We start from the raw sequence: 25,764 nt of genomic DNA on the forward strand, positions 1-25,764 counted from the left end.
TGTAGTTTTTCACTAGGTTGGCAGATGTCTCTTGAGCAACACAAGCAAATCCAAATCATTCTATTTCATCTAGATCAGTGTTTCTCAACCTTTTTGGGGCCAGCGCCCTCTTCTGAAGAAAGGAATTTGTTTGATCGACTGAATAATGTTTTGAATTGTATTTCTGAATGAACAGGGTTTGTTACTTTGTGGATAATAGTTTTTACTTGTTACACGTAATAGGATGCATTTATTGTTTTATTTTGTGTGTGGGTTTTTTTTGGAACAGTTTATCAAGTCTATAAGTTACTACAATATTCATCTATTTGTACTTTGTATTTGTAAAAGTGCACTTTTGCGCACGATATACACTTTTCRGTACAGCTTTTTCAGATTGTTATTGTTAATGTCCACATAGTTATTTTTTTTCACCAGTCTAAAATCATGACTGTTTGGTTAATTTGATCGAGTTTAAAGGTCTAGGTAGGAGAAATTACTATTTCTTTTTCCAACACTGCCCCCACGTGGACGAAATATTACACACAGTAATGTATTATAAAACACACCAGGGCAAACACAATTATTATTATATTAAAAAAACAATTAAATGAATCTTTCTAGTCATGAATTAAGACTGAATTATGTTTATGTTCTTAAACATTTCTATTGTTTGTTTTGATTCGTGGGCTTTTATAAATTTAAGTTTGTTGCCATTTTATCATTTTTTTTCATTGAAAGATGCGTAGTAAAGTCGGACTACCAGCAGGTGGCAGCATGTTGCAGCTCAATGCATTCCATTRCAACTCGTCATTTTTAGCTCGAGCTACGATTCAAAGGTAGGAAATACTTTTTTTTCTGAACCTAATTTTTAATAACTAAATATTTGCAGACGGCTCTAACCGTAGTCGACCTCACAAAGCTGTGAAAGGCTACACAACTGAAATCAGCAACCTTAAGGAGAAAGTCTCAGTGACTGAATTTACTCCAGAAACCTTCCAGAATTAGAAAACTTACGTTTTACACTGGACTGYCCAGCGTTTYAGCTTTRATGCAAAATTTTCAGCTTTGTGAACCATACATCAGCATGTCATCGTTGTCAGCTCTCTCCAAATTTGAGCAATTTATTATGATACTTATGCGTCTCAGATTGAAACCAACTTCAAGAYCTCGCGTATTGATTTAATGTGTCAACAGCCACTGCGTCTMGAATTTGTCTTAAGAATGATTCATGTTCTCCACGAAAGACTAAAATTCTTAATAGAGTGGCCCGAGCGAAAAGTAATTCAATCAACTATGCCCATGTCATTTAGAAAGGCCTCTGTTTCACCSGGGCTGATCATCTGGCAGAATTCTTTCCACATAAATAGAATTTTCACTCCATACTACAACATCACAATATTGCACATCCACAATGTGAATGAGAGAGAAATGCCTAGAGTGAAGCCAGAAAACAAGAGGCTAGGCCAAGACAACCTCTCTTTGAAGAAATACATTTCTCTGATTGATAAGTTGGCAGAAATTGGTAGATAACCTTCAACGGGAAATCCAGAAACTGAAACAGACTAAGGACGCAAGAAAGAAGTTGAAGCAGGACGCGTCTTCAAGGAGAAAGGAACTTTCTAAAATCCTGAGTGAGGTTGACATGTTCCTTAAATCAAACRAAAACGTCAGGCTCTCAGAGGAGAACCTGACGAAGGAAGAGGAGACAAAAACAGGAGATCCCTGCCAACTAAGAGAGCCTGGAACAAATGATTCTCAAAAGAGCTAGTCACAGAGTTGGACACAATTGGTCACATTTTTATCACAATGTACAAAACAGGAACGCTGAAGTATGCTGTGACTATTCCCCCAGTCACAGTTCACTGTCTGGGGTCAACCAGTGGGATCAGCTCAGTGTTTTCTTCACAAGTATTACATTTTAACAGAGGTGGGACCAAGTCAGTGTTTTGCAAGTCTCAAGTCTTTGTCCTAAAGTCTGAGTCAAGTCTCAAGTAAAGACGGTCACGTAAAGTCTCAAGTCAAGTCAAGTCAGGCAAAAGTTGAGTCAAGTCTCAAGTTGGGAGTTTGTAATTTCAAGTCCTTCCAAGTCGTTTTTTTTAAACAATGTTCCGATTATGCTAAATGTAAATAATAAGCTGYAAGTTCTTTTTAAAATCAAACACATAATGCACTCATTGCAAATAAAGCAGTGGTTTTGAATTTGGATGYGATGGTAAAATAAATATCTGTCAGTCCAAGTGAGGTTAAATCTACAGCCAATTTCACATCTCAGTATTGATAAAAAACATGTTGCGTGAATCAAGCTGGTCAGAATCACAAATAAGACCCAAAATCACTTGGTGTTATGTTCAGGGTCCATACAATTGTAGATTTTTTGTTATTTTTACAGAAATTTTTTAAGGATTTCAAAATGACTGGATTTTGATTTGTTTTCCCAGTAAATTTATACCACTTAGAAATGGGTTCTGTGCAACATGTGACCATCACGCCACCATTTGAAGAGTTATAACTGAAAAACAGTCAACTTAATGCACTGACTGCAGTAAACAATCTATTTATTGTCAATATAATTTCCCAACATAGATGTCTTCAAATACACCCCATACCTGTCAAGTTTTGGATTTGAGAAAATGGGAAATGCTACTGTCAGAGGGAGGAGTAAGAGCCGTGGGGGAGGAGGGGATGTTTATGGGAACAGGGTGGGAAACTGATGTAAGAAACCGCAGTTTCCCTTATGAAAACACCATCCATCCTGTGATGGGGACAGAGAAAATTCTTCCCTGAGTTCCGGTCCAGAACCTGTTTTCTGATACAGAGCCCCTCCATCGGCTTCCTGAGCGAACACACTGCACCCACTGCACATTAATGCGGATATACACAGCAGGACTAAACATGGCATTCAGGTGAAAGCTAAGCGGTATCACCAACGTAGCCCAGAGTTGTTGTTAACACGACGTTAGCTAAAGTTAGCTATCTCATAGTAAAAGTACCGCTTACCGTTCTTTGTGCAACTTCACATGCCGAACTTAACATTATTGAAGCTGAATCTCCATCTGAGATCCTCTTCTTGCAGGTTGCACTCCGTTTTTATAGTTRGATACTCCATAACTGATGATGTACCCAAAAGAAATTACTCGCTACGAGAATTGTTCGTCTCTCGTTCCCACCCCAGTTTAAAAAAAAAAAAAATTCTATTAATTTGATTGGCTGTGCTGCAGCCTACGCACACATACATACGGAGTGTGGAAAAACAAGAGGGGCGGTCTGCGCCCGTTTATACGACTGAGTGATGGGGCCACTTTATAAATAATACGTGTTTCAAACTTTTGACTAAAATATCAAGTCTTTTCAAGTAAACAGYTTCAACTCAAGTCCCAAGTCATTGGTGTCTTTGAACATTTTTTCAAGTCAAGTCTCAAGTCTTAATTTTTATGACTGGAGTCTGACTCGAGTTCAAGTCATGTGCCTCGAGTCCCACCTCTGTATTTTAACATACTTTAGACTAAGTTAATCATATAAAGTGTTTCATGAGTAATTTTGCTGTTTTGTATTATGTTTCTTACATTATATTCTTACATTATTATTCTTATATTATTATCTTACATTATTGATGCTGTGCATTTTAGCTGTGCTTAATTTTACAATTGTTAACTCACTGCTCACTGGAACAACAGCTCACTGGAAGCTGCTGCTTTTAGCTTATTTATCGTACTTTATTCAATGTCTACATGCAGAAGCTGCTGGGTTGATGTTAGCCACCAACTTGATTTCCTCTTTTACTAGAATAAATATGGTGAACCTGAGTSAGTCTGTCATGAAGTCAACCCACTGGAGCTGAGACGAACATAGAATTAGAATAAAAATGGGTTTTTTGCTTAGTGATAGATTTCCAGAAATAACGTGACTTCTAGTAAAATTACAATTTATTAATGTATTATGTAAAAAAAACAACAAAAACTCATTCCTCAAAAACGGATGAAAATGCTGATACTGTTTAATTGAGTAATGATTTCTGAAATGATTTGAGTACCTCGATTATTAAAATTCATATAGAAATATTTGTCTGCCTCGAAGCTTCATAAAATGTTTTACGAATCATTATTTGTATCGGGCAGCGTGCTCCCTTCTGCCTGTGAGTTAAGCATGATGGCGAAGCCTCTCGAAGAGAGAGAGACTCATTTGGCCAATAACAGATACCAATAACGATATTTATCCAAAGCTTGTGGAAAAAGCTGCTGGTGAGGGTTTTTTTTCCATTACAAAATTAAACACAATTTGTTGAACCAAAACTTTATATAAAGTATCATTAGTAATATATTTATATAGTCATAGCTCATTCAGTTTTACAATGCTGAAGACCGATGCAGGGTGCAATTGATGAATTCTTCACCCAAGTCTTCTTCTGGCCAGCGGTTGTTTGTGTTCGCCAGGCTACAGCACAACCTACTAGGTGCTGACTTGCTGGTTCCTCCTGGAACTTTTAGGTGACACCAGGCAATATTACCCTGGTGTCTACATACAGAGAAATCAAAAGATCCCAGGTGGCAGCCAGCACCTGAGCTTTCCTGATTTGTACATTGTCCGAAATAGTATGCCTGACTCTATGAACAGCTCTTTGTTAACTCTGTTTGTTCCTGGCTCTCTTCGTTGACAGGGGTCTCCTCACTCTTCCTTCGTCAGGTACTTCTCTGAGAGCCTGACTTTTTCGTTTGATTTAAGGAGCATGTCAACCTCACTCAGGATTTTAGAAAGTTCCTTTCTCCTCGAAGACACAATCTGCTTCAACTTCTTTGTTGCGTCCTTAGTCTATTTTAGTTTCTGGACAACCTGCCAATTCCTGTCAACTTCTAAGTAATGAGAACATTTTTTCTCTTCAAAGCAAAGCTGTCTTGGCCTAGCTTCTCTTTTTCTGCCTCAACTCTGTCCAGCTGTAGGCATTTCTCACTTAATGATGCGTCTGCTTTTCTAGGTTTGCCTTAATTTTCCGTTTTATCGACACATTGGACCTCTCCGTGGTATTCCCTACAATTCGTATCTTCTGAATTGTACATTTAGCTTCCTCAACGTCGTTTTTTCATCTTTTTTTCTGAATCCCAGCAGTAATGGGATTAAAAGTAAACTAATTTCAAAGAAGAAGAAGATTCAAACTAAGCACTATGTAGATGCCCGAATCAAAGGTGACTTGACTGGGTTTCTGCACTTTTCACCAACTCAAATGTAAGAGATTTTAATGGAAATTAAGACTTATCTCTCTACAGAAATTCATACCTGTCAAGTTTTGGACTTCAGGATACAGGAAATGTCGCCATCCTGTGCTACTGTCAGAAAGGAGGAAGAGACTAAAGTAAGAGCGAGGAGGGAGAGAGACTAACAGGAGGTGGGGGTGGCGCAAGTAACATGGAGGCGGTAGGGGGCACAATATGAGATATTTCCAGGAAATTATTAATACGGGAGCACAGCGGTAGAGGGGGGTAAAAGAAAAACGTTAGCTTCCCGGCCAAAATGGGAGACTTGACAGGTATTGAAATATATGAACTTCATACAGCCAACTAGTGACAAACTTGCATTAGTCGGCTTCCTTGATAGAAAAAAAAGCTAGCTAGCAAAGGAATATTAGCAGCTAGCTTCCAGTAGCCTTCACAGAATAAAGATTTCTGCGTTCGACTCAAACTTTTGCCTGAAGCGCCGCTAAATAAATAATTGAAAAGAATAAATAGTTCAGTTTTGACCTACTGTTCATATTCAGCCACACAGAAAAGTTTTTGAGCATGATCAGCCTGTTTAAGGTCGCAGCATCTCTTGAATACATTGTTTATAATTCATCTCTATTCCACACAGGCACACTCATAAAGTTTCTAGAAATCCCCTTTTCTGGTCAAAACTTTAATTTTGGTCCAAACACATTAGCAATTCTCTGTCATCTCTAAATATCTACTAGTTTGTACAGATATTCAGCAATATGTCTCAAAACCTCATATTGAAACCAACTTTGTTAAAACACTCAGAACAAGTAAGAGGTACAAGAAAAGAAACAGGAATGAATATATAAAAAAAATGCCAACTGTAAGTTATGTTAAAGACCATGAGCAGATGGTTGCTTCAAAATTATGTTAGAGTAGAAGTTGAAAACAAAGCAAAACAAAAAAAAATGAAATGTGAGATCATTATAACGCATTAGCTCCCTATTTCATTAGCTGAAACAAAAACGTACAGAGTCCATTTTGATGTTGTTCAGGTTGAGATCTCGATGCCTAATTCTACACCCATTAGGCATGTAGAATTTATGCACAGTATGAAAAAAATCAGATTTTTTAAAAATTTTTGGCAAGGGTCTTGAGAAATACTGGTAAGCCCTCACATTCTAAGCAATATGACAAGAAGATCTACTGAAACCCTTTAAACAATGTGACTGGTTCACTTTCGTTCTCCTTGTTCTTTTCTCTATTCTTCAACTGCAGATCAGTCCCTTCCACCATGACAGCTGTATCATATCAGTCCAAAAGAAAAAAGAAAAAAAAAACTGAAAAAATCTGCAGGACATGAGTGGGAGTTAAAGTAAAAAGTGATATATAAGATAAGACTGACACCTTCCCACTGTAGGCATGTCATAACAGAGAAAGCACTGGTGTGATTTATAAGCTTATAACCAAAAGAGGTTGAAGCTCTCGCTTTCACCCAGAAACCATCCGTTGTGGACATTAGGAATGCAGTTGTTGATAAAATTATGTGCAACATTAATATTAATACGGTTTAAAGCCTCATCAAATCAAATTTTATTTGTACAGCACATTTCAGAAGCAAGGCATTTCAAAGTGCTTTACATCATAACAAACACAAAAACACAGTCATGTAACATAGAATCAACGATCAAAATATTACATTAAGTCAAGTGCCATCACTAAATTCGTAATTGATGACGTTTCAAATATAACTCTAAACAGGTGGGTTTTTAGTCAAGATTTAAAGGCACTCAGTGTTTCAGCTGTTTTACAGTTTTCTGGAAGTTTGTTCCAAATTTGTTGTGCATAGAAGCTGAGTGCTGCTTCTCCTTGTTTGGTTCTGGGGATGCAGAGCAGACCAGAACCAGAATCTGAGAGGTCCAAAGTTATTATCCATCATAAGGTGTCTTCAGGCTACGTTTGTCTGGTCCCACACCTTGGTGCCTTTGGTGACCCCATAAAGCCCATTTGATATTAGCAGACTGGACATGTCCACTCAAACCGGAGCATATCAGTACAGAACATGCTAACAAGAGGTAGATCTAAATAAAATTTCTGTAGCATAAAAACTACTTTTTAAGAGTCAGTCATAGATAAAATCATAGAGAAGATGTAACTGTATTTTTTTTCCTGTAATCTGTTTTCTGTTACCTTAAGATTAATCTGAATCCCAATCACAGCTGAAACGTGAATAAAGAGCATTCTTATCACTTGCACATTGCGTCTACTTATTGATAATTTTGACGATGCGTTATCCTGATAACGCTTTACTTCGTACGGAGGGTCTGGTCTCTAGGCTTTTGAGAAACGATTGTTTCCTTAAGGCATGGACTTTGTTGGAGTTTAACATTTTGCCCAGTTGCTGCTTTAGTGTGTTAGTTTCATGTTATGGAGCTTTACAGAAATGGCCTGCATTGTAAGCAAACTGAGAACAGAGAAGTACTGAGCCGAACGAGGAGGCTGGTAATGTTAATTGAATATTTGGAAGCGTGGCACACGAACTGAACGGCTTCGTTCACTTCCTCCGCTTCAAAGGCAGGCTACAATTGAAAAACAGCGCAGAAAATCGTCATCATTCACTTCTCCTTCTGTTTGCTGATTGGCCCAGTATATAATCTACTGGAGACAATCCGAGTGAAAGAGAGAAAGCCCAGACTGTGCTGTAAGCGAGATTTTGTTTCACAGGAACAGGAAGGGAAGGCAATGGCTAGGCTAATGGTGCGTCGCTACTGAACGGTGACGCAGTCAAAAAGCACAAAAAATATGATCTTTACTTCCATTTGTGCTAAGTGCTCTTAGCTAAGAGCACAAAAAGGACAAATCATTGGTTCATGTGTTGACTTTTCAATGAACAATGAAGCTTGAAAAGTCATGAGAACAGAAAATAACCAGATTTGATTAAATTCAAATTGATTATGCTCTTTTATCCAAACGAGAACTCAGTTTAATATCACTAAAAATAATTTTTTATGTAAATTTCAACTATCTTGGAGATTTGAGAAAACAGTTTCTGTGTGTACAAGAGGAAGATGATGATTTTGGGTCATTACGTTCTACAACAACAGATAATGAGTCAACACATCCACATACTTGCTCTGATATCATTACCAAGCGACATTGCCTTGTGTTTTAATAATTTTAAATACATTTCTTTCACCAGAGGGTGGAATTATCTCCACAGCATCATTTATTGTTACACTTCGACTTGGTCTGTCATGTGTTGGTGAATCCAGACGGTGTAGCTGTGGACTTCTGGATCTCACTGCCCCGAAGTCTGGCAACGGAAGTAACGGCATACTGCCATACCGAAACTCATCGTGTTCAGTTTGTGTTGAAGTTGACTTTACCTCAGTTGGTAAATGTAGTGATCTCACAAGCTCTATTGCAGACAACGGCACTCCTGTACAAAATCTACTGGTTTTCTCCACCAGTCCCATTATGGAGCCGTTAAGGTGAGAGGCAAGTAATCCGGTTTTCTGCAGAGTCCAGTTGTCCCTGATGGTCCCTACCTGATAGCTAACTTTCAGTTATGGTTGACTGACATTGGGGAGCCCTAGCCCAGCTCCAATCCAGTTTGTAGCTCTGAAAAACAAACTCATTCTCTCAGACATTTACTGGCAAAATGTTCTTAAATATCCAATGTACCTGTGGCTCTCATTTGGTGAAGGAAGTTGGAGATCTTCCGTATGTATATACAACAGCCTCTGTGACGTCATAGGACGGTTTACTTATCTAACCACGTCACCGTGTATGCTGCGTAGGCCCAAGGCAGCTGATGTCAGCAAGGTGAATCCCAGAGCGTATCACGTGACAGGCTGAAGCTCGAACGCCATGTCACGTGAGTTTTATCTGTAGATAAGAGTAGGAGCCAGAAATGAGTCCTCCAACTATAGACATATTTAAGTTTTTTTCATGTGTATGTTCCCTACTAACAACATAGAATTGCTTGTGAATGAAAATATAGACTGGAGTTCAATCAGGTCCATTCGGAGGCTGGTTGATGCGTTTTCCACGTCAAAGTCGGCAATTCACCGGCTAAACTCAGCGCAGAGTGCACCGAATTTTTCAGCGAACTGTGTGCACAGGAGCACGGCGTTAGAGAGCTGCGTTTTTATGGTTTGGCAGCAGGGAAAATGGCCAAGGTTTCCGTGTAGCATCTGATTTTCCAACAGACACAGTTTACTTTTAAAAGCTCTCACTGCAGCGTACGAGTCTCTGTGATGATGCGTTTCCGCCCCTGAAGCTGCAGGTTCAGCGCATCGAGATGGCCTGAGATGTCACACAGAACCAGCTCACACAAAAACTTCTGCTCCCGGAGCTCTGCTGTGGTTTTAATTTTGCTTTCCAGAAACTGACATATTTCCTCCCGCAGCTCGATAAACCTGTGCAGTACTTTTCCTCGGCTTAACCATCTCACCTCGGTGTGATCCGGCATGTCTGCATGTTCCGACCAACACTCCTCCAGAAAAGACTTAAACAGGCGGTGATTCAGACGTTTGGCTCTTATAAAGTTCACTACTTGTGTCACTGTGTCTCCTGCTTAGTTTGCTTTGCCTTGGGCCAGCCCTGTTGGAACAAATTCCATAGATACAGTTGGCTAAGAAATGCGAGGCATCCGTTAAAATTTTTATCACTTAAAGGGACAGTAGTATTTGTTTTCCAAACACATGGGGTCATTTTAGAGCATAATCACGTAACCATGTTAACTTTGGATTCTATTTTAAAATGCTATAAATGTCTAATATGACTTTAAAGAATTTTGACTTCCCACTGTAACGCCTTGAAATAGAATGTCTCTTTAAAAACTCCCAATATTTCTGAAGCTCCACCTTCAGGAAGTCATGATAACAGCAATCCTCTAATAACCCCTTAACATTTCTTTTTTTTATCATTGTACGCCTAGCATCTTGGAGGTGGAGCTAGGTCCAACCAGGCGTTTTGCACAGCTGAATGGTTGCCATGAGAGATTAAAGGGTTTCTCAGACAAGCTTGAAAGAATCAAGACAACACTGTGGGTATGTTTTTGATGAGGAAATAACATTATAACAAAGTAAATCTCAAGAAAGTCGATTTTACACAATACCGCCCCTTTAAATTGCTCCAACCGTTCCTTCCACCAGATGGCAGCGGTCAGTCGTTCACCTGGTCTGGGGTCTCCCTGCCATCCTGTGTGTGGTCTTGTTTGAAGCGTCAGCCGAGCTCTCGTAAACACACTAAATTAACCATTGTGTCCCTCTCTCTTTGCATAGCTTAAAAGACAGGAAAGTGAGGTGTAACGTGCCTTTAGATGGGCTGCCCACGTTAATTATTGCACTCAGTCCATCATGGCCCACAAAGTCAGCATATGTGTCTTTGTTTGGCATTTCTCCAGGGAGACGGCCGCTTTGATCTGCCCTCATTGTCGTCCGTGTCAGATTCACGCGGGCAGATGCAAATCGCCACGGTCGCGCCGGGCCACTGTAAACCGGCGGTCCTGGAGCTCTGTCGTTACACGACTGAATGGAGGCCGGAACACAGACTTCAAAGCTGCGTGAACATGAACGTACAATGTGGACAATTAAGAAACAGATTTTAAGCCAATAAAATAAAAAAGAACTTGCTGGTGTAATTCCATGAGACAGAAAACACAGGAGTGAATTACGTAAAGGAACTAAACATTTGATTCAACGCTGGTTTTGTACGTTTTCCCAGTTGCAAACAATAACAAGGATTTTTAGATTTGAAAGTGGAAACAGAGAGAGAGAGAAAGGATCTCACCTGAAAGCCCAGAAACAAAAAGTATTGTAAAATTTAAATTGTGCAATCCATCAGCGTTTAAAAAAGTATCTGGCTCCCTAGCCATACGCACAATAGCAGACTTTCATTGACAAACATTTCTTGTAAATGTTGCAAAAATGTTCTAAATGTTTGTGACTTCTTTGCTGCAGGTTGGCAAAAATACAAAGCCAAAGAGTTTGGTTTTTAGTTCAACATCTTCACTAAATCATTTAGGTGTGCTCTTCTTTTCTTTTTTCTTCTTTCCATTTTCAAAACAAAGCAAAAAAATTTCATAAACTGTTGGGACTTTCTTAACAAGCATCTTTCTGATGGTCTTGTGTTGACTGGGTGTCTATTGCGTGCAATCGATCAAATAAACAAACACAGTTCCTCCCGTTTATTCTTGGCTATGCGTCCAGCTCTTTCTGTCCAACCTCTGTCAGCGTAGGCCTGGTCTTTCCTATGTTACATTCAGGGGCAGAAGGGTAGAAAAGGCTCCAAGACCATTAGCAGGAAACTTTGTGGGAAGGTAACAGCATCAGTCTTCTGCTCAATACCACTCGATTCTCATCTCCCTTCAATGTTCCGTCAGTTTCGGAGAAAAGTCTTACTTCCATTAGCCAAAGATAGGTTGAGGACATGTCTTCCTACCCAAGGCAATCAAGAAGACACTCACTGAGGTCATGGAATGGCCTAGCTAGCCTGTCTTCAGACTTTAATCCCACAAAATCTTACAAAAAGTCTGTAGGCAAGCGTGAGGTTTTAGGTCGCAAGAGGCAACCAAGATACCAGAAGGATCTAGAGTTTCTATACAGAAGACCGGTCCAGATTTCATTATTAAAATATCAAAACCCGTAACTAATATCAAGAAAGGTCAGACTTAACAATAAAAGTTTCTATCCAAAGTACTATTTCTTTGTTTTTATGACATATAAATCATTTTTACATGTAATGGCCGAATCTAAGTTGTTGTATTTTTGGCTGACATCTCATCCTTCCAAATTGAAGTCAAAATACCATAAAATGAATAGGAGTGTCCAACCTTACCAGCAATACCTTTCTATGAACTTTTACTTGATATTCTCTCTTTCTCTCACTGTGAAAATTCAACTCGAAAGTCATCATACATTCTGTGCATATGAGTTTACGGAGACCACAGGCCGCTTGAAGAGAACTTTCTCGGCTCATGTCCAAACATGACTGGTCGTTATAATGATCAGAAGTATACAGTATATGTATATATATGTCCATACTAGGGAAGAGACGACCTACTGTAGCCTGCAAGTCCCAGCATGCAACCCTGTCACCTAAGAATCCCATTCCTGCCTGAGCCTGTGTCCTCTGAAGCAGCTCATTATGCCTCCATGCAGCTTCTTTATTATGCTGTGAGAAAGACACTGCAGACTGCTGCAGCTGCACAACTCCATCGCAGAAACGCAATTAAAAAAGTAAAACCATTGTTATTTATTTAACCAGGGATTTCCAGCTGAGACTAAATATATATTTAACTACTGAGTACCTGCCAAGAGAAGCATCAATAAGTACACAGGCTGGAAAAAGCTAAAGAAAGATTCAATAATCACTAGCACTGCCTCTTGTAGCCGTGACTTTATAAACAGGAAATGATTTCCAGATAAGGATGACAATGTTTTATCTGAATACTGTTCTACCTAGAACACAGATCATTTTCTTAATCAAAATAAAAACCCTTTCAACAGGATTATTTCAAATTGATGTGTGGTTTCTTAGCAACTAAGAAAAGGCTACAGCTAGCACATTAGCTACCAAAATCAACCAGGAAGTGGCCACTCCTCTGTAAACTGTCTAAAACGGTCTAAAACTGGTAAGTTCGTGTCTGTATTTTGTCATTTTTCAGTTTTTTTAAGTGGAATAACTGTAGTAAATTTCCACAAAATAGTAACTAAAAGAACCAGTAATATATATATTTTCCTGATTTTTGTTGTTGGAAAACTTCCATTTTCAGAAAAAGAAATCAGCTTTATAGGGCAACATTGTGTATCCAGACAAAAGTTTTGACTTTGATTTCCAGAGCTCACACAGTACAGACATAAACATAAATAAACTTAAATTAAAATAAAATGTAGAGCTTTTTTTAATAGCATTTCTCACAAATGTCAACATAACTTAGAAGAAAACCTACTTATCCATTCACTTTATTTTAAAAAATGTTTTGAATTGTAACATTTTAAAATCTGACAGCAGAGATTAAATGACTGGTTCCTTACACATAATACATTTTCTTCAGCAGATATAAATATTAAAAAATAATAAAATTAAAAAAAAGTTTAAAATAAGCTTCTGAAATCAGATTCTCAGTTCCTTTATTTGTGAAAACCAGTGCTTATAAGATCCATTAAAGCCCAGTTAAAACCAGACAGAAGCTAACAGAACCTCTGGTCTGCTCCAGTAAAAGGCCTGGGGGGTCGAGGAAGTGTGGCCGCAATATAAGCAAACAGAGAATGTGAAGAGAGGAAATGGCCTCTTCCAGTAACCAGAGGCCAGGAGCGGCGGTGCATTCAGCGCTCAGCGCCAGGTTGCTACGCCACTCTCTGTCTCCTTTCAATGCGGCTGAGCCTCGCGAGCTGCGCTTTATGGACAAAAAGCTCCGACACCCACAGGAAGTGTAAACAGAGGTCAAGTGTTAAAGTCCAACCCGCCAATTCTCACCTCCATTAAACCGAGGAAAACGGGATGGAGGGGGGGGGGGGTCTCCACAGAGCCCTCAAAGCACCTGGGAAGTGGCCCCCCTGCAGGGGCCCGCTTTACAGGACTACAACCTCAAAATCTTCTAAGTTTTTTTTTTAAACAAGATTTTTTTGTTTGGTTTTTCTTCTCGAGGATCCATAAAATCTTTCCAGGTTCAAAATTCAGGAGAATATTTTTGCAGGAGTGCAAAAATATTCAAACTCCTTGAATTTGTCCTTGTTTATCATGTTTAAAGCTCATTTTATGTGTGTGCAACACACAGAGTACATGGACGCAAAACGGTCTGTCATTTTCCAAACGTTTTACAGTAAATATCTGAAAAGTGTGGCTGGTGTCTGTATCGGCACTCGTGACTTAAGTTTTGAGATCGGTTCCAGTCTCTATAGTAGGTTCAAGCATCTGGAGACTGAAGCGAGAATTCAAACATGCACACTGAAAAAACAGAATAGAGCACTTAAAAAATGGAGCTAATTTGTTACATGTAATGGAATTAACTTTGTCAAACTTAATTTTACTATATTTTTTTAATATGACCACTTAATAAACTTGAAATATTCACTTGGATAAACGTAATTTGATTAACAAATTTTCTTTAAAAGGTTGGATCACCTGTTTTCTTTTTTTGTCAGTGCATTTTTCATTGCATTGAATGAGTCTGAATTTATTCAGCCACTCCATTCCATACTTTAATCTGAACCATCATTGGATGTAGTTCTGCTTTTATGCTTTGTTGTTTGTTTTTATGCATCTCTAAAAAATTTCCCATCATCATCAACCACTGAAACACTGCATAAAGACCAAGTAAACACTGAAAAAACAAAATCTAGCCAAATATTTTTTTGTCTAATTTCTAATGTAAACGTCTAAATAGACTTAAAATAAGGCAAAGCTAACTTATAAGTAACTTTTCATCAAGATATATTAGCTTATTTTAAGTCAATAATTCCTTAATAGTGATGTAAAAAAAAAAAAACAGTTTCATTGGTAGATTATTTCACTTATAACGTTGGAAAAATATAATGTGTTTGCTAGTTGCTGGCTAGTCTGAAGGAGCCGATGCTCTGTGAGGAAGAAGCTCAGAAGCTTGGAAATTGCAGCTCGGAGGAGGAGCTTCGTCCTCAAAGGCGGAGCTAGGTCCACCCAGGCGCTTTGCAAAGCTGTATGGTTGCCATGGGAGATTAAAAACTTTCTCAAACAGGCATGAAAGAATCAAGGTGACATTCCAGGTATGTTTTTGACAAATTAATTACATGATAGCATGACATAAAGCTCAAACAAGTCGATTTTATATAACACCGCCCCTTTAAAAAATGTGTTAAGCAATTTCAGACTCCCATTTTCCACTCTTTATTTATTTTTCCTCTATTGAATAGCTAATAAAATTGTTCCACTTTTACTGTTTGTGACTAAGCATTTTCTTCTGCTCAGTGCTTTAACTTCAGCTGAAGTGTCAGACATCTTGAATACGCTCCAGCAGCGTTCCCAGGACAGACCTGCCTCCCGCTCACTGAGAAAGTTAATTCCTCATTAAGTTGGTATCGTTGTGGTCAGTTGTTAACGCAAACAGTCAGAGGACGCAGTGGTCACCCAGCTCACACAGTAGCCTAAAGGGTCAGGTACAGTGCTGGGAGGGGATGGAGCTTTACATTAAAATGAAAATAGCACTCAATCTGCTCAGTGATATGCGAAACAGGCTAGTTTCAGTCAAGAAATGAGTTGATTTATTTATCTCTTTAGTCCACATATCTGAAACCTGGAATCTCGTAATTCCAGATCACAACAGCAAAACAATCAATATCTGTCCGCTTTTAAAAACAACTCTTTCCTTAGATCTCTAAAACTAAGGAAAGAGCCTTAGCCTTTCTACTATTCATTAAGAAAGGAGCCCTGAAAAGAAAGCCAGCATTCGAATGTGACTTCTTTTCAATCCCACAATTAAGCCTCACAATCAGAAGATGAAAAGACATCGCAGTGTTTAAATCACAACAGCGAGCGTTAAAATATCTCATAGATCTTCACTGGCATGCTGATTGCCTATTAAGACTTGTTTTCACTTAGACTTGGCCTCTTCGGACATGTTTTAACAAATCCCGAGGAGTTCCTTTTGTTGTAAATCTCAGATGTTTGTAACAAAACTTTCAAGAAAAAAAGATGCAAGGCTGGTATTTAATGATTTGACAGAATTCATAGAAACAGTGTCAAGTTCAAAACATGAGGAACAAAAACATGAAAAATGTGCTCTGTTATGAAAAATTGCAAAGCTTTACTTTGAAGGGCAGGCGCACTCAGTCACGTTTTCAGTTTGTGTTAGCATCCGTTGGATAGCTGGACGATTCAATAACTAAAAAGCAAAGTTTAGTTTTTAAAGAAATTTTACATACTTCTAAAATAGTTTAAAACAAAACAAGCAGACATGGGAAAATGATAAATTACATCAAATGAGAAAAACTTGAGTAAGAACTAACATAAGTAAAAAGTGGGTTTGCCTCCATCTCCTGTTCCTTTTGGAAAAGGCAAAAATTAACTCAAGTGAGCGTGAAAAAACGTTTTTGCGAAACACGGCAATTTAAAAAAAACCTCATGTTTTTGAATAAAAATTTGTTGCACTACAATGAGGTGGTTTTTCAGCCCTATCGAAGTTAGTGCATCTCATAAAACTGCAATGAAAACACTTTTTCGCATCATATGATTAACAACAGGATGTTGCTACTGGTGGAAATAATGAAGAAGACGATGACAGGAAGTAGTAGCAGAATTACGGCACGGCATGTTTTTTAATGACTTATTGCGTGAACAAGCTTCCTCGCGTGTCATTTTCATTGTTTCTTATTTAACAGAAACACCCCAATGGTAAAACTGTGTAATTTCAGCATTAGCGGAATATTGACAAAGTTTTGCGCACATATATGAGGCGCGACAAACGAAGACTCATATGCATAACGGAAGGGAAAGTTGTAGACAACACAAGCTAAAATATCAAAAACTTAAATGAGAAAATGAGGTGAATTAAAGATTAGATTTAACGGTAACACTTTATTTGAAGGGGTGTGCATAAGACTGACATGACACTGTCATAAACATAACATAACACCTGTCATGAACATAAAGAAGTCTTTATGAATGTTTATGACTGTTGTCTTGAAGTGTCATTTGGTAAATAATGACACTTTTAATGCAAAGTTGCTCTAAAAGTTGCATTAAATGTGCCAACTTTGCATGATTTTGTAAACTATGATAATTTAATAAACAAAGTGGGAACCACACGAGCATGCGCCAGCTGCGGTATCTGGATGCGTACTGCAGCCAGACGGAGGATATGTGGCTTTCTGCCGGACTCCCCTTCAGAGCGGATGTGGAGGCTGAGGCCCAGCAGGAACCTGAAGCGAGCCACTCAGGCCCAGAGGCCAGTTTCTCTGGATTCATGCAAATGACCTTAAAAAAAAAAGAAAAAACCTCATTAGTGATGGATGTGAGGGGACAGGAAAGGCTCAGCACTGTGATAGCTGAATGTGTCGGAAGGGTGAGAAAAGGGCCAGAGATAATAATGATGACGGCGTTTCTTTATGCCTTTGTTCCGATCAATCACCTGTGAACTACGACCGAGTTTCTCCACACTGCAGCTGTCACTCCTCTGTCATCCCACAGGGRGAACGTCCTCAAATCCTCCACTGTTATCATGTGTGTTAAATGATACATCATAGAAATGTTGCATAAAAATCCACAAATACATATTCTTATTTTCAGATACACAAGAGTTTAAAGGAAGAAACTCGCAAGGCCTCAGGTTTTTTAAGTTTTTTTTTTTTTTTTTTAAACAATTTGTCTTTCATATTATTGGGAGGATGTTATGAGTTAATATTTTGCACAACCTTTTGTGGAAGTTTGTTTTTTTGCGTCGGCCATCGCCTTGTACGTCCTTGTGAAATATCTCAAGCTCAGACTGGATTCCAGATGTGCCACAAACTTTAACGTGGATGTATGTCTGACTTTGACTAGGTCATTTTAGCTTACAAATATATACATATATTCTGTTTATATCATTGACTATCTTTATTTATTTGTGCTGAGATTTAAAGAACTGACTGCAGGAGGGGACTGTTTAAGGTGTAACACCAGGAAGTGGAGGAATCCAYGGTTAATCCAAAAGCACAAAGCACTTTTCAGATTTCCGTTAGTAAAAATCAGAATGAAAACTATTTATCAAGCATGAATTTTATTTTTGAACATTTTGAAAGCTGGAGATTCTACATTAGTCGATTCTGAAAAAACGTGATTGGTGATTTTTTTTATTTTTYATGTTTAAAACAAACACAGTTAGGAGGCAGAATGTGTCTCCGCTTAGCATGTAGGAACCAGAATGGCTGCTGCTGATTCTTCAGGCTCAAGGTGAGAGAATTGTTAGGAAAAAGGACAGCCCACCGAGCCATTAGTGAGCGTCCTGTGGCTCCAATTCTCCTCTCAGCCATGACTATGAAAGGAAGGCCTTCTGGGGCAACGCGCCGCGTATTCCTTGTCTGGCTCCAATACACAACAGCAGCTAAATAAAAGCTCTCTCATTGCAGGACACAAAACTGCAACTTTGGCTGAATCAAAAGAAAAAACAAAAAACTGATCAAAGATCCAATTCTAATCGATCGATTTCCCGTCTGAATTCTGACAGGTTTAAGATGATTTCAGATTATGATTTTTTTTTCTTTACATAGTTTTCTACTAGAAAATAAACTATAAAATAACAAATATTGCCKGTTGTAACAAAAGTCAATATAGAACTGATTACTTGGAACCTCACTCATTTATTTGTGTAAGATAATTGTTTTTTTTTGTTTGGTTGTATTTTTACAAAAGTACCATAAGAAAAAATTTTGAATTTAACTGGCTTTTACTGAGTAAAGCATTTGAAAAGTGGGGTAGAATTTAAAGAAATGCATTGSAGTATCCATTAAGGGTTAAACTTAATAATTTCTTATAAAAAAAAACGGATTACAAATGACCCCAAAAAATGTTTGCACCTTACAACAGTTTTATTTGTTCAATTTCAACAACTTTCTTCATCAGTGTAGGCCAAAGTAACAGACAATACTTGAAGCATAATGCATTTTTTGAGTAATTTAGAGTTGTTTTTTTATATGTATGTATTTACCCAGCTTGCTGAGGAAGCAAATTTTTAAAATTCTGCATTAAACTTTATAGTTTCTGTTCAGAGCTATTGATCTAAACAGATTATTAAGCCAGTTTCATTCCAGGCAACAGAAAACAAAATCTTTGGAATATAATTAACTGTACATATGAATAGTAGAAGGAGTAAAAAGACCTTAAAAATCTTTCTGATTTTGTTGCGTTCACTCACAGGAGTTGCACTAATTTATGAAAGGGCCTTTCAGCTGTTAAAACTTACGGATTTCTACTCTTAAATCAGAATTTAAGTACAGTGGATGTAAACTGTAGTAMCAATTTTATTGGTTAAGAGCTAATTTTGTGACATAAATAAATATAATAAATATATAATATACAAAGTTTATACTATTTTTTTTTTATTTGGTTTGACGATTTTGCTTTGTTGTTCGTACAAACATTTTTTTTTCTTTAATTAAATACAATTTAGAAACAAATCCACCCATTAAAGCTGATTTGACCTACAAACTAGCAGATCTGTTTCAAGATTCATTGTGAATTAAAGGGGACGTTTTGGAGGCTGGGGGCAGCCCAGCTCAGCTCAGCTCAGCTCAGCTCAGCTCAGCTCAGCTCAGCTCAGCTCAGCTCAGCTCGGTAAACAGCACTGCTGGGGGTGGGTGGTCCGGGACTTGGGGCATCAGAAGACGCGCGGTCATTGTTGAGCTACCGGTGGAGAGCGTCTGTGTTTGCCCTCTTCATTAGACATTCTAGTGTCATGTCGGCAGAATAAATAAAAAGGAGCGGAGGTCAAAGGGAACGAGCGGTGTTGAAATGTGTTTTAACAGTCACTTAAAGCTGCGGACGCTCTCTGTCGCTTTCCAAATGATGGAAATGAGCCTGGAAAGTTTGCAGAGCTGGAAGTAATCCCGAGTTAAAAGAGGGGGAGACTCTCCGGATAGTGTAAGTAAGCAACCACAGGCCAGACTTTACTACTTAATCCAAGATACCATCTTAATTCACCGATATATTCTGTTTTTTAAACAATTTAGACTAGCTTAGCTTTATTTGTCACGTGCACGTTATGCACAGTATAATGAAACGCCAAAGAGAAAGGAGGGGGGCAAAGAGAGAAACAACCGCAACAACTAAAACAAGAGTAACAACAAATAACAAAAAAGATAAGAAGTATTCATATTAAAARGATAAGAATTTAAGGCTCAAAATTGAGCAAACTAATGGCTTGTGGCTTGTTGCCGAGCAACGGTCCAGGTGGACGCGCGGTCGCATTGTGAGGATGAGCCGAATCAACCWGTGGATTAATGTAGTGAAGTGGGATTAGTGGAGCCGCKCCGTGAGCCCACCACACCCCCGCTGAATCTGACGCCTCGGCTACAGCAGGTCTGCTGCTGCTAAAAAGCACACTTTGCTAACAGAACACGGTCATGTTAGGACTGAATGAAAGGTTAACAAGACAATAATCCACAAACCAACCAAGAATMTGTGATTTRGACGGCCCACGGTGAGTTGYTACGCTGCTTAAAGCATCTCTTGGCCAGGCGGGATTTAAAAGGCCACCAAATAAGATGATTTAGGAACATCAAGGCTTTCCCCAGCGGTAATGATTACATTTGGACTTAAGATCCATGCAAGAATTTGTTGCGCAATAAATCTCCTTGAGTCCCCACCCAGGCCCCCGGCGCTCTTCAAAAGCCTTGTTATTCAAAGGGTTAGGATGTTTGACAATCCCAGCTTGTACAACTCCACCAATTAATTGGATACGTTGTAGTAGGGATGTTGGGTCTCTCTCATCTGTTGCTTACAAAGACAAAGGCTTAGCGGGGGGGTGTTTGCACCTCCCCGTGCTGCCGGGGTATAAATCGGGGCTCTTCAGGTGGGTCAGGCATTCATTCTCAAAGTGGACCTCGGAGCAGCAACTTTGTTTTATTTTTTTAAATTTTATTTCCCCCTTAGAGAGCAAATTTGAAACATGCAGATTCCGAACAGACCAATGGAAACTGGCGGATTCTCCGTGCGTAATTACGCACAGGCCTCACTATGCGCTCAGAGCGACGGGAGCCGCTGCGCTCCGGTCGCGAAGGCTCCAAGCGGGAAGTCTTTCACCATCGAGGCTCTGCTCGCCAAGCCGGAGGAGGCGGCACCCAGAGACCGGAGCAGACCAACCCAATGCGAGGTAAAATACCCGCAAAACGCGCCTCCTCCGCACCTGGCAGGGTTAACGCTTCCACCGGCACAATACCTCTATTCATCCAACGCGTTGCACCCCAGCATTCACCCGCAGCCTGGATATTCCGTCTACTGCTACCCGCCGTTCACCTACGCACCATCCTGCCGGGGAGCGTTTTACGCACAAGGTAAAAAAAACAAACAAACGGAGCGACGTCGGACGCGTGGAAGATCGCGACTTCACGTTACAGTGTCAGTAAACATTTTCTCTCTCTTCTTTCGCAGCTACSGTGTCCAAAGCGAACGCAGCGATGCACCAGTTCAAGACGAAAGGCGGAAAGTCGAAACGCATGCGCACCAGCTTCACCAGCGAGCAGCTGTCCCGGCTGGAGAAGGAGTTCGCCCGGCAGCAGTACATGGTGGGATCCGAGAGGTTCCTCCTGGCCTCCGCTCTGCAGCTCACAGAGGCTCAGGTGAGAACTTGCACGAGAAAATTAGAACCAGCTTTATAAACAAAACAATAATAATAAAATAAAATAAACTATTATTTCTAAAAAGAAATAATTAAAAGTTTAAAGACTTACAGAAAACGTGCAGATTTTCAAGATTTATTTCTGTTAGCATCTAATTTATTCCTCGAATCAATTAAATCAGTTCTAAAAGCTGTTTAATGTYGACTTAATGCTTTAGAAACATTGAGCAGCATTTATGTTATTAATCAATTTGACAAAGCATTTTCACAAGCATAAGCTCATGAAAAAAAGGATCATAGTGTTTAAAAATTCTCAATTCAGAGTTATCTCTCAGAATATATAAGTATGCAAAACTGACGTATATCAATTGACAAATATCAAACACACAAAACATTAATGTTTGTATTATTTATGTTACATAAATAATAAAGCAATAATTGAATCGATAGCGATAAACTTTGTAAACCCTGCCTCATGGTTTTAAGAAACTCAGCTTTACTAGTTACCTTAAGCTTAGCGTTAGCACTGTGGCTAACTACTCTATCCAGACTAAAATGTTTGTTTCAATACAAAACTTCCTCAACCACCAATTGCATTTGTGAACATGTTTGGCTTTGTTAATATCAGTGTTTGAATGTAGAGGTTGGAGAGAAACACACTGCTGTTAGCTTGTTAATAGTAGTTAGTGCTACAACCATTAGCAAATCTTACTGTTTTTTTTATGTCCAGCTAAATTATGCTGGACATAACCAAAGATATTTGGTTGTGACATCACTTGATTTCCTACTTCTGAGACAACTGCATAAAATATCAGCACCTCCCTTTGCTAGCAGGTTTGTCTTTAGCATTAAAATCACTAAGCTAACCAAAACTTTATACAAAGTTACAATCTTGCTCTAAATGACAAATTCTATGATAGTTTTTCAGCTTTTACAAAAACTGACATATCCATTCAAAGTATAACTTTCATAAACATATTAGTATTCCCATTCTCTGCTCAACACACAACCGGTGAGGCTAACGGCTAGCTTCCTTTAGTCTATTCAAAATGTTCACTAAGACAAATCTGCTAATTTACCTAGAGTAGAACATCACTTTTCGAAACTAATACGTTTAAATCCATGTTGAAATCCTTATAAATATTCTTCTCTCTGTCTCTCTCCAGGTCAAAGTCTGGTTCCAGAACAGACGCATCAAGTGGCGCAAGCAGAGTCTGGAGCAGCAGCAGGCCAAGCTGGCCAAACTGGGACTGGCGGCTCCACCGAAGAGTCCCGGATCTCAGGGCCACGGAGACGAAGGCGACGAAGACGAGGACTTCTCCGACTCGGATGTGGATATTGATGTTTCCGATGACTCTGTGGACCACTGTTGACCATTTCGGAACAAAGACTTCCCTGTACATAGCGCTGAGAAAGGAGACGGCTGCCTCCGACTATGACTATTTAATAGATTTATACTTATATATTTAATTTTCTACTTTTATTCCTCGGAGATGAGAACGTATCCTGTATCGTTTTATGTCTGACATATTTTTAAATATATTTTAGGACTTTAATGCCAGTTCAGTTGTGTTCCTTTCTTTCTCCTCTGCCCTTCACATCAGAAGCTTTCAAAGGAAAACATAAAAGACATAATTTAAAAGTTCAAATAACACATTTTGTGAAAGTCACATAAAGCATCTTGAGATTCTGCCTCTCCTCAGTAAAGACACACTCCAGTCATCCGTTTAGTTGCACTCATCAGGGGTCTGAATATCATGCTAACTTGAGAATTTAAATAATTTATTTGAACTCTTCGATTTTGGGAGTGGATTAATTTTACAACGCAACTTTAGTCATTTTTGCAAGCTAATATTGTATTCACAATATGTGAATATACTGTGGGTTTTCTCTAATCTACAGATCTGGAAATAATTAAGAGATCACTTAAAATGATCAGTTTCTCTGATTTTATGTTTTATAGGTATTTGAGTAAAATGAATGTTGTTCTTTTATTCTATTAACTTCTGACAACATGTCTCTAAAATTCCAAGTGAAAATGTAGTATTTATTTGCAGAAAATGAGTAATTTGGTCAAAATCAGACCTCAAATAATGCAAAGAAAACAAGTTCATACTCATTTAGAAACAATACTAATGTTTTAGCAGAGGAAGAGTTCAGAGATCAATATTTGGTGGAACAACCACGAGGTTTTCAGTGAGCTCTTCATTTTCCCAGAGCTGTACAAGGAACAAAACTATTTACAACCTTAAGTTTACACATAAAATATATCCAAGAATAAACAATTTGCTAAGAAACCACATGCTTTTTGTATCCATCAGCAATTTTCTGGCATTATTCTTGAGTTATATGAGCAAATGATTTGACTTTTAATCGTTTGACATTAATTACTTGGTTTCTTTGCATGGAAGTTTAGAGGTTGAGTCTATTTCAGAATCAAAGTATTTAAACAGTAGTAGTTCATTTTCCCTATTCCTCTCACGATGCCATCATGACCATGCTTGACCAACACACTTTTACTCATACCTCCGGTCGCTTCAGGCAACTTCACTGGTTGATGTTGAACTCTCCTTCATTTTCCTCACATACAGGTGTCTCTTTGAGTGACGTGGTCGAAACCTGGACACAGTTATACAAATGGATCCATCAGGACAATGATCCCAAACACAACAAAACTCAGTTATGAATGACAAAAGTAGGCCAACTTTAAGATCTTGAATTCAGCCCTACCGAGGATTGTCAGAATAAACTTGAAAGTCGGGTCTGTGATCACCAAATTAAATGATCTCTGAGAGGAGAGGCGGTCAAATATCCAGAGTAAATTATTTCCAAAGCTTGTTAAATATTTTACAAAAGACGTTTAAAGTTGAGTTSTATAAATTCAAATGCAAATGTATAAATTACTAGTTTTGCGAACCTTGGATTTGTTTCTGAAGTTCATTCTGCCATTTAATCGCACAATCAAATAAGTATGTTACTTTCAGTTGTTATAAAAATGTATTATCTAACTTCAAAAAATTTAACAATTGGGCCTCTGTCTCTTTAAAAACTCTTTTTCTTTCTGAAACGCCACTTTCAGGATGTCATCACAACATGGCTCCTCTATTAACCCTTTAACAATGTTTCTACCAGCGTTTTACTGAGAAGTAGCTCCAGTCTTGAGCTCAGCAGAGCTGCAGTTCCACCAACTGTTAGCTAATTGCTGCTGGCTAGTCTGAAGGAGCCATCAGCTCCTTCAGGGGAGGAGTGTTTGGAAACTGCATCTCCTCCTTCTTCCTACAAGGTGCAGCTAGGTCCACCCACGTGTTTTGCTCACCTGAATGTTTGCCATAAGAGATTCAAAGGTTCTCAAACATGCATGACASAATCAAGGCAACGCTAGATATGTTTATGATGAGGGAATGACATTGTGACATGATGTAAAGCTAAAAAAAGTCTATTTTACATAACACTGCTCTGTAAAATACAATAAACGGACAGTGATGACTGCAGGTAAACTTCTGACCAAAACCTTTCAGCCCCTGAACRTTTGTGCTGATAAATGCGATAAATTACACTTCCTCATTACCTCGGCTTCTGCTATAATCGAACCCCTCTTCGGTCCAATCACGCTGGCCTCCAACATTTGCTCGTAGWTCATCTCGCCTCCCTCTGCGCCCGGGGTGACAACGATGGAGACATGTCCTCCCCGGTCTGCTCCCACATAAAGTCGGGGACAGACTCAGGTTCCCCTCCGATCTGTGCAAAGCAAATAAATACCCAGCTGTGGGGATTAGCTGGGATATCTGTAACCCCCGGGGTGGCAGGGGTCACTCTGTCTCAGCGCCACAGAGCCAAGCTCTCGCTGCTTAATCTGTTTAAACCGCCAGCATGGCTGTTCTCACTGCAAGTCGGTGGACACGGTTCCCACAGGCCCGCCCAACCACAGGCAGGTGTCCGCTCTCTGCTCCACTAGAAGGAGCGTTTCCCTTCCAGGTGGAAAAGGGTCTGCCTGGCAGACATTGATGTGGGAGTCTTGTCAGAGTGGCTGATGGCAAACGCTGGACACAGCGTCATAATTTTGTGTTAACAGATATATTCTAATATATTTTCAGGCTTCATGGAAATGTGTTTGGAGAGGAAAGCTGCACCTGAGGAGACTTTAGAATAAAGTTGTAAAATTCTTATTTATTTTCTTAATGCTATATTCTTATACTATTTCAACTTTATTCTCGCACTTTTATTATATCTTCTTAGCGTGGCCCTGACGTCACACTTTTTGTTTTCTGTCCAGCCAAATAAAATGTCCTTATAGCCAGAAGAGCAACGCGGCTC

The 25,764-nt window shown here is 39.0% G+C and overlaps 1 protein-coding gene and 1 long non-coding RNA gene across 3 annotated transcripts; one reads left to right on the forward strand and one right to left on the reverse strand.

The window, feature by feature from the left end:
* Positions 1–16,893: 16,893 nt before the first annotated feature.
* LOC103458175 (uncharacterized) lies at positions 16,894–25,174 on the reverse strand. Its single transcript, XR_532549.2, has 3 exons — positions 25,019–25,174; positions 23,977–24,069; positions 16,894–17,114 (listed from the first exon to the last, which is right to left on the reverse strand). It is a non-coding gene; the product is annotated as an uncharacterized LOC103458175 (long non-coding RNA).
* noto (notochord homeobox) lies at positions 19,445–23,011 on the forward strand. 2 transcript variants are annotated; one of them, XM_008398807.1, is made up of 4 exons: positions 19,445–19,754; positions 20,766–21,166; positions 21,264–21,451; positions 22,617–23,011. In XM_008398807.1, exons 2-4 carry the CDS (start codon positions 20,782–20,784, stop codon positions 22,821–22,823), a joined length of 780 nt encoding a protein of 259 aa, XP_008397029.1. In that variant the 5' UTR covers positions 19,445–19,754; positions 20,766–20,781; the 3' UTR covers positions 22,824–23,011. The 2 variants fall into 2 exon arrangements, with proteins under 2 accessions (XP_008397029.1, XP_017157879.1); XM_017302390.1 differs by lacking the exon at positions 19,445–19,754 and having other exon boundaries at positions 20,712–21,166.
* Positions 25,175–25,764: the final 590 nt, after the last annotated feature.

This window comes from Poecilia reticulata, linkage group LG22 (assembly GCF_000633615.1).
Source record: "Poecilia reticulata strain Guanapo linkage group LG22, Guppy_female_1.0+MT, whole genome shotgun sequence".
Taxonomy (NCBI): Eukaryota; Metazoa; Chordata; class Actinopteri; order Cyprinodontiformes; family Poeciliidae; genus Poecilia; species Poecilia reticulata.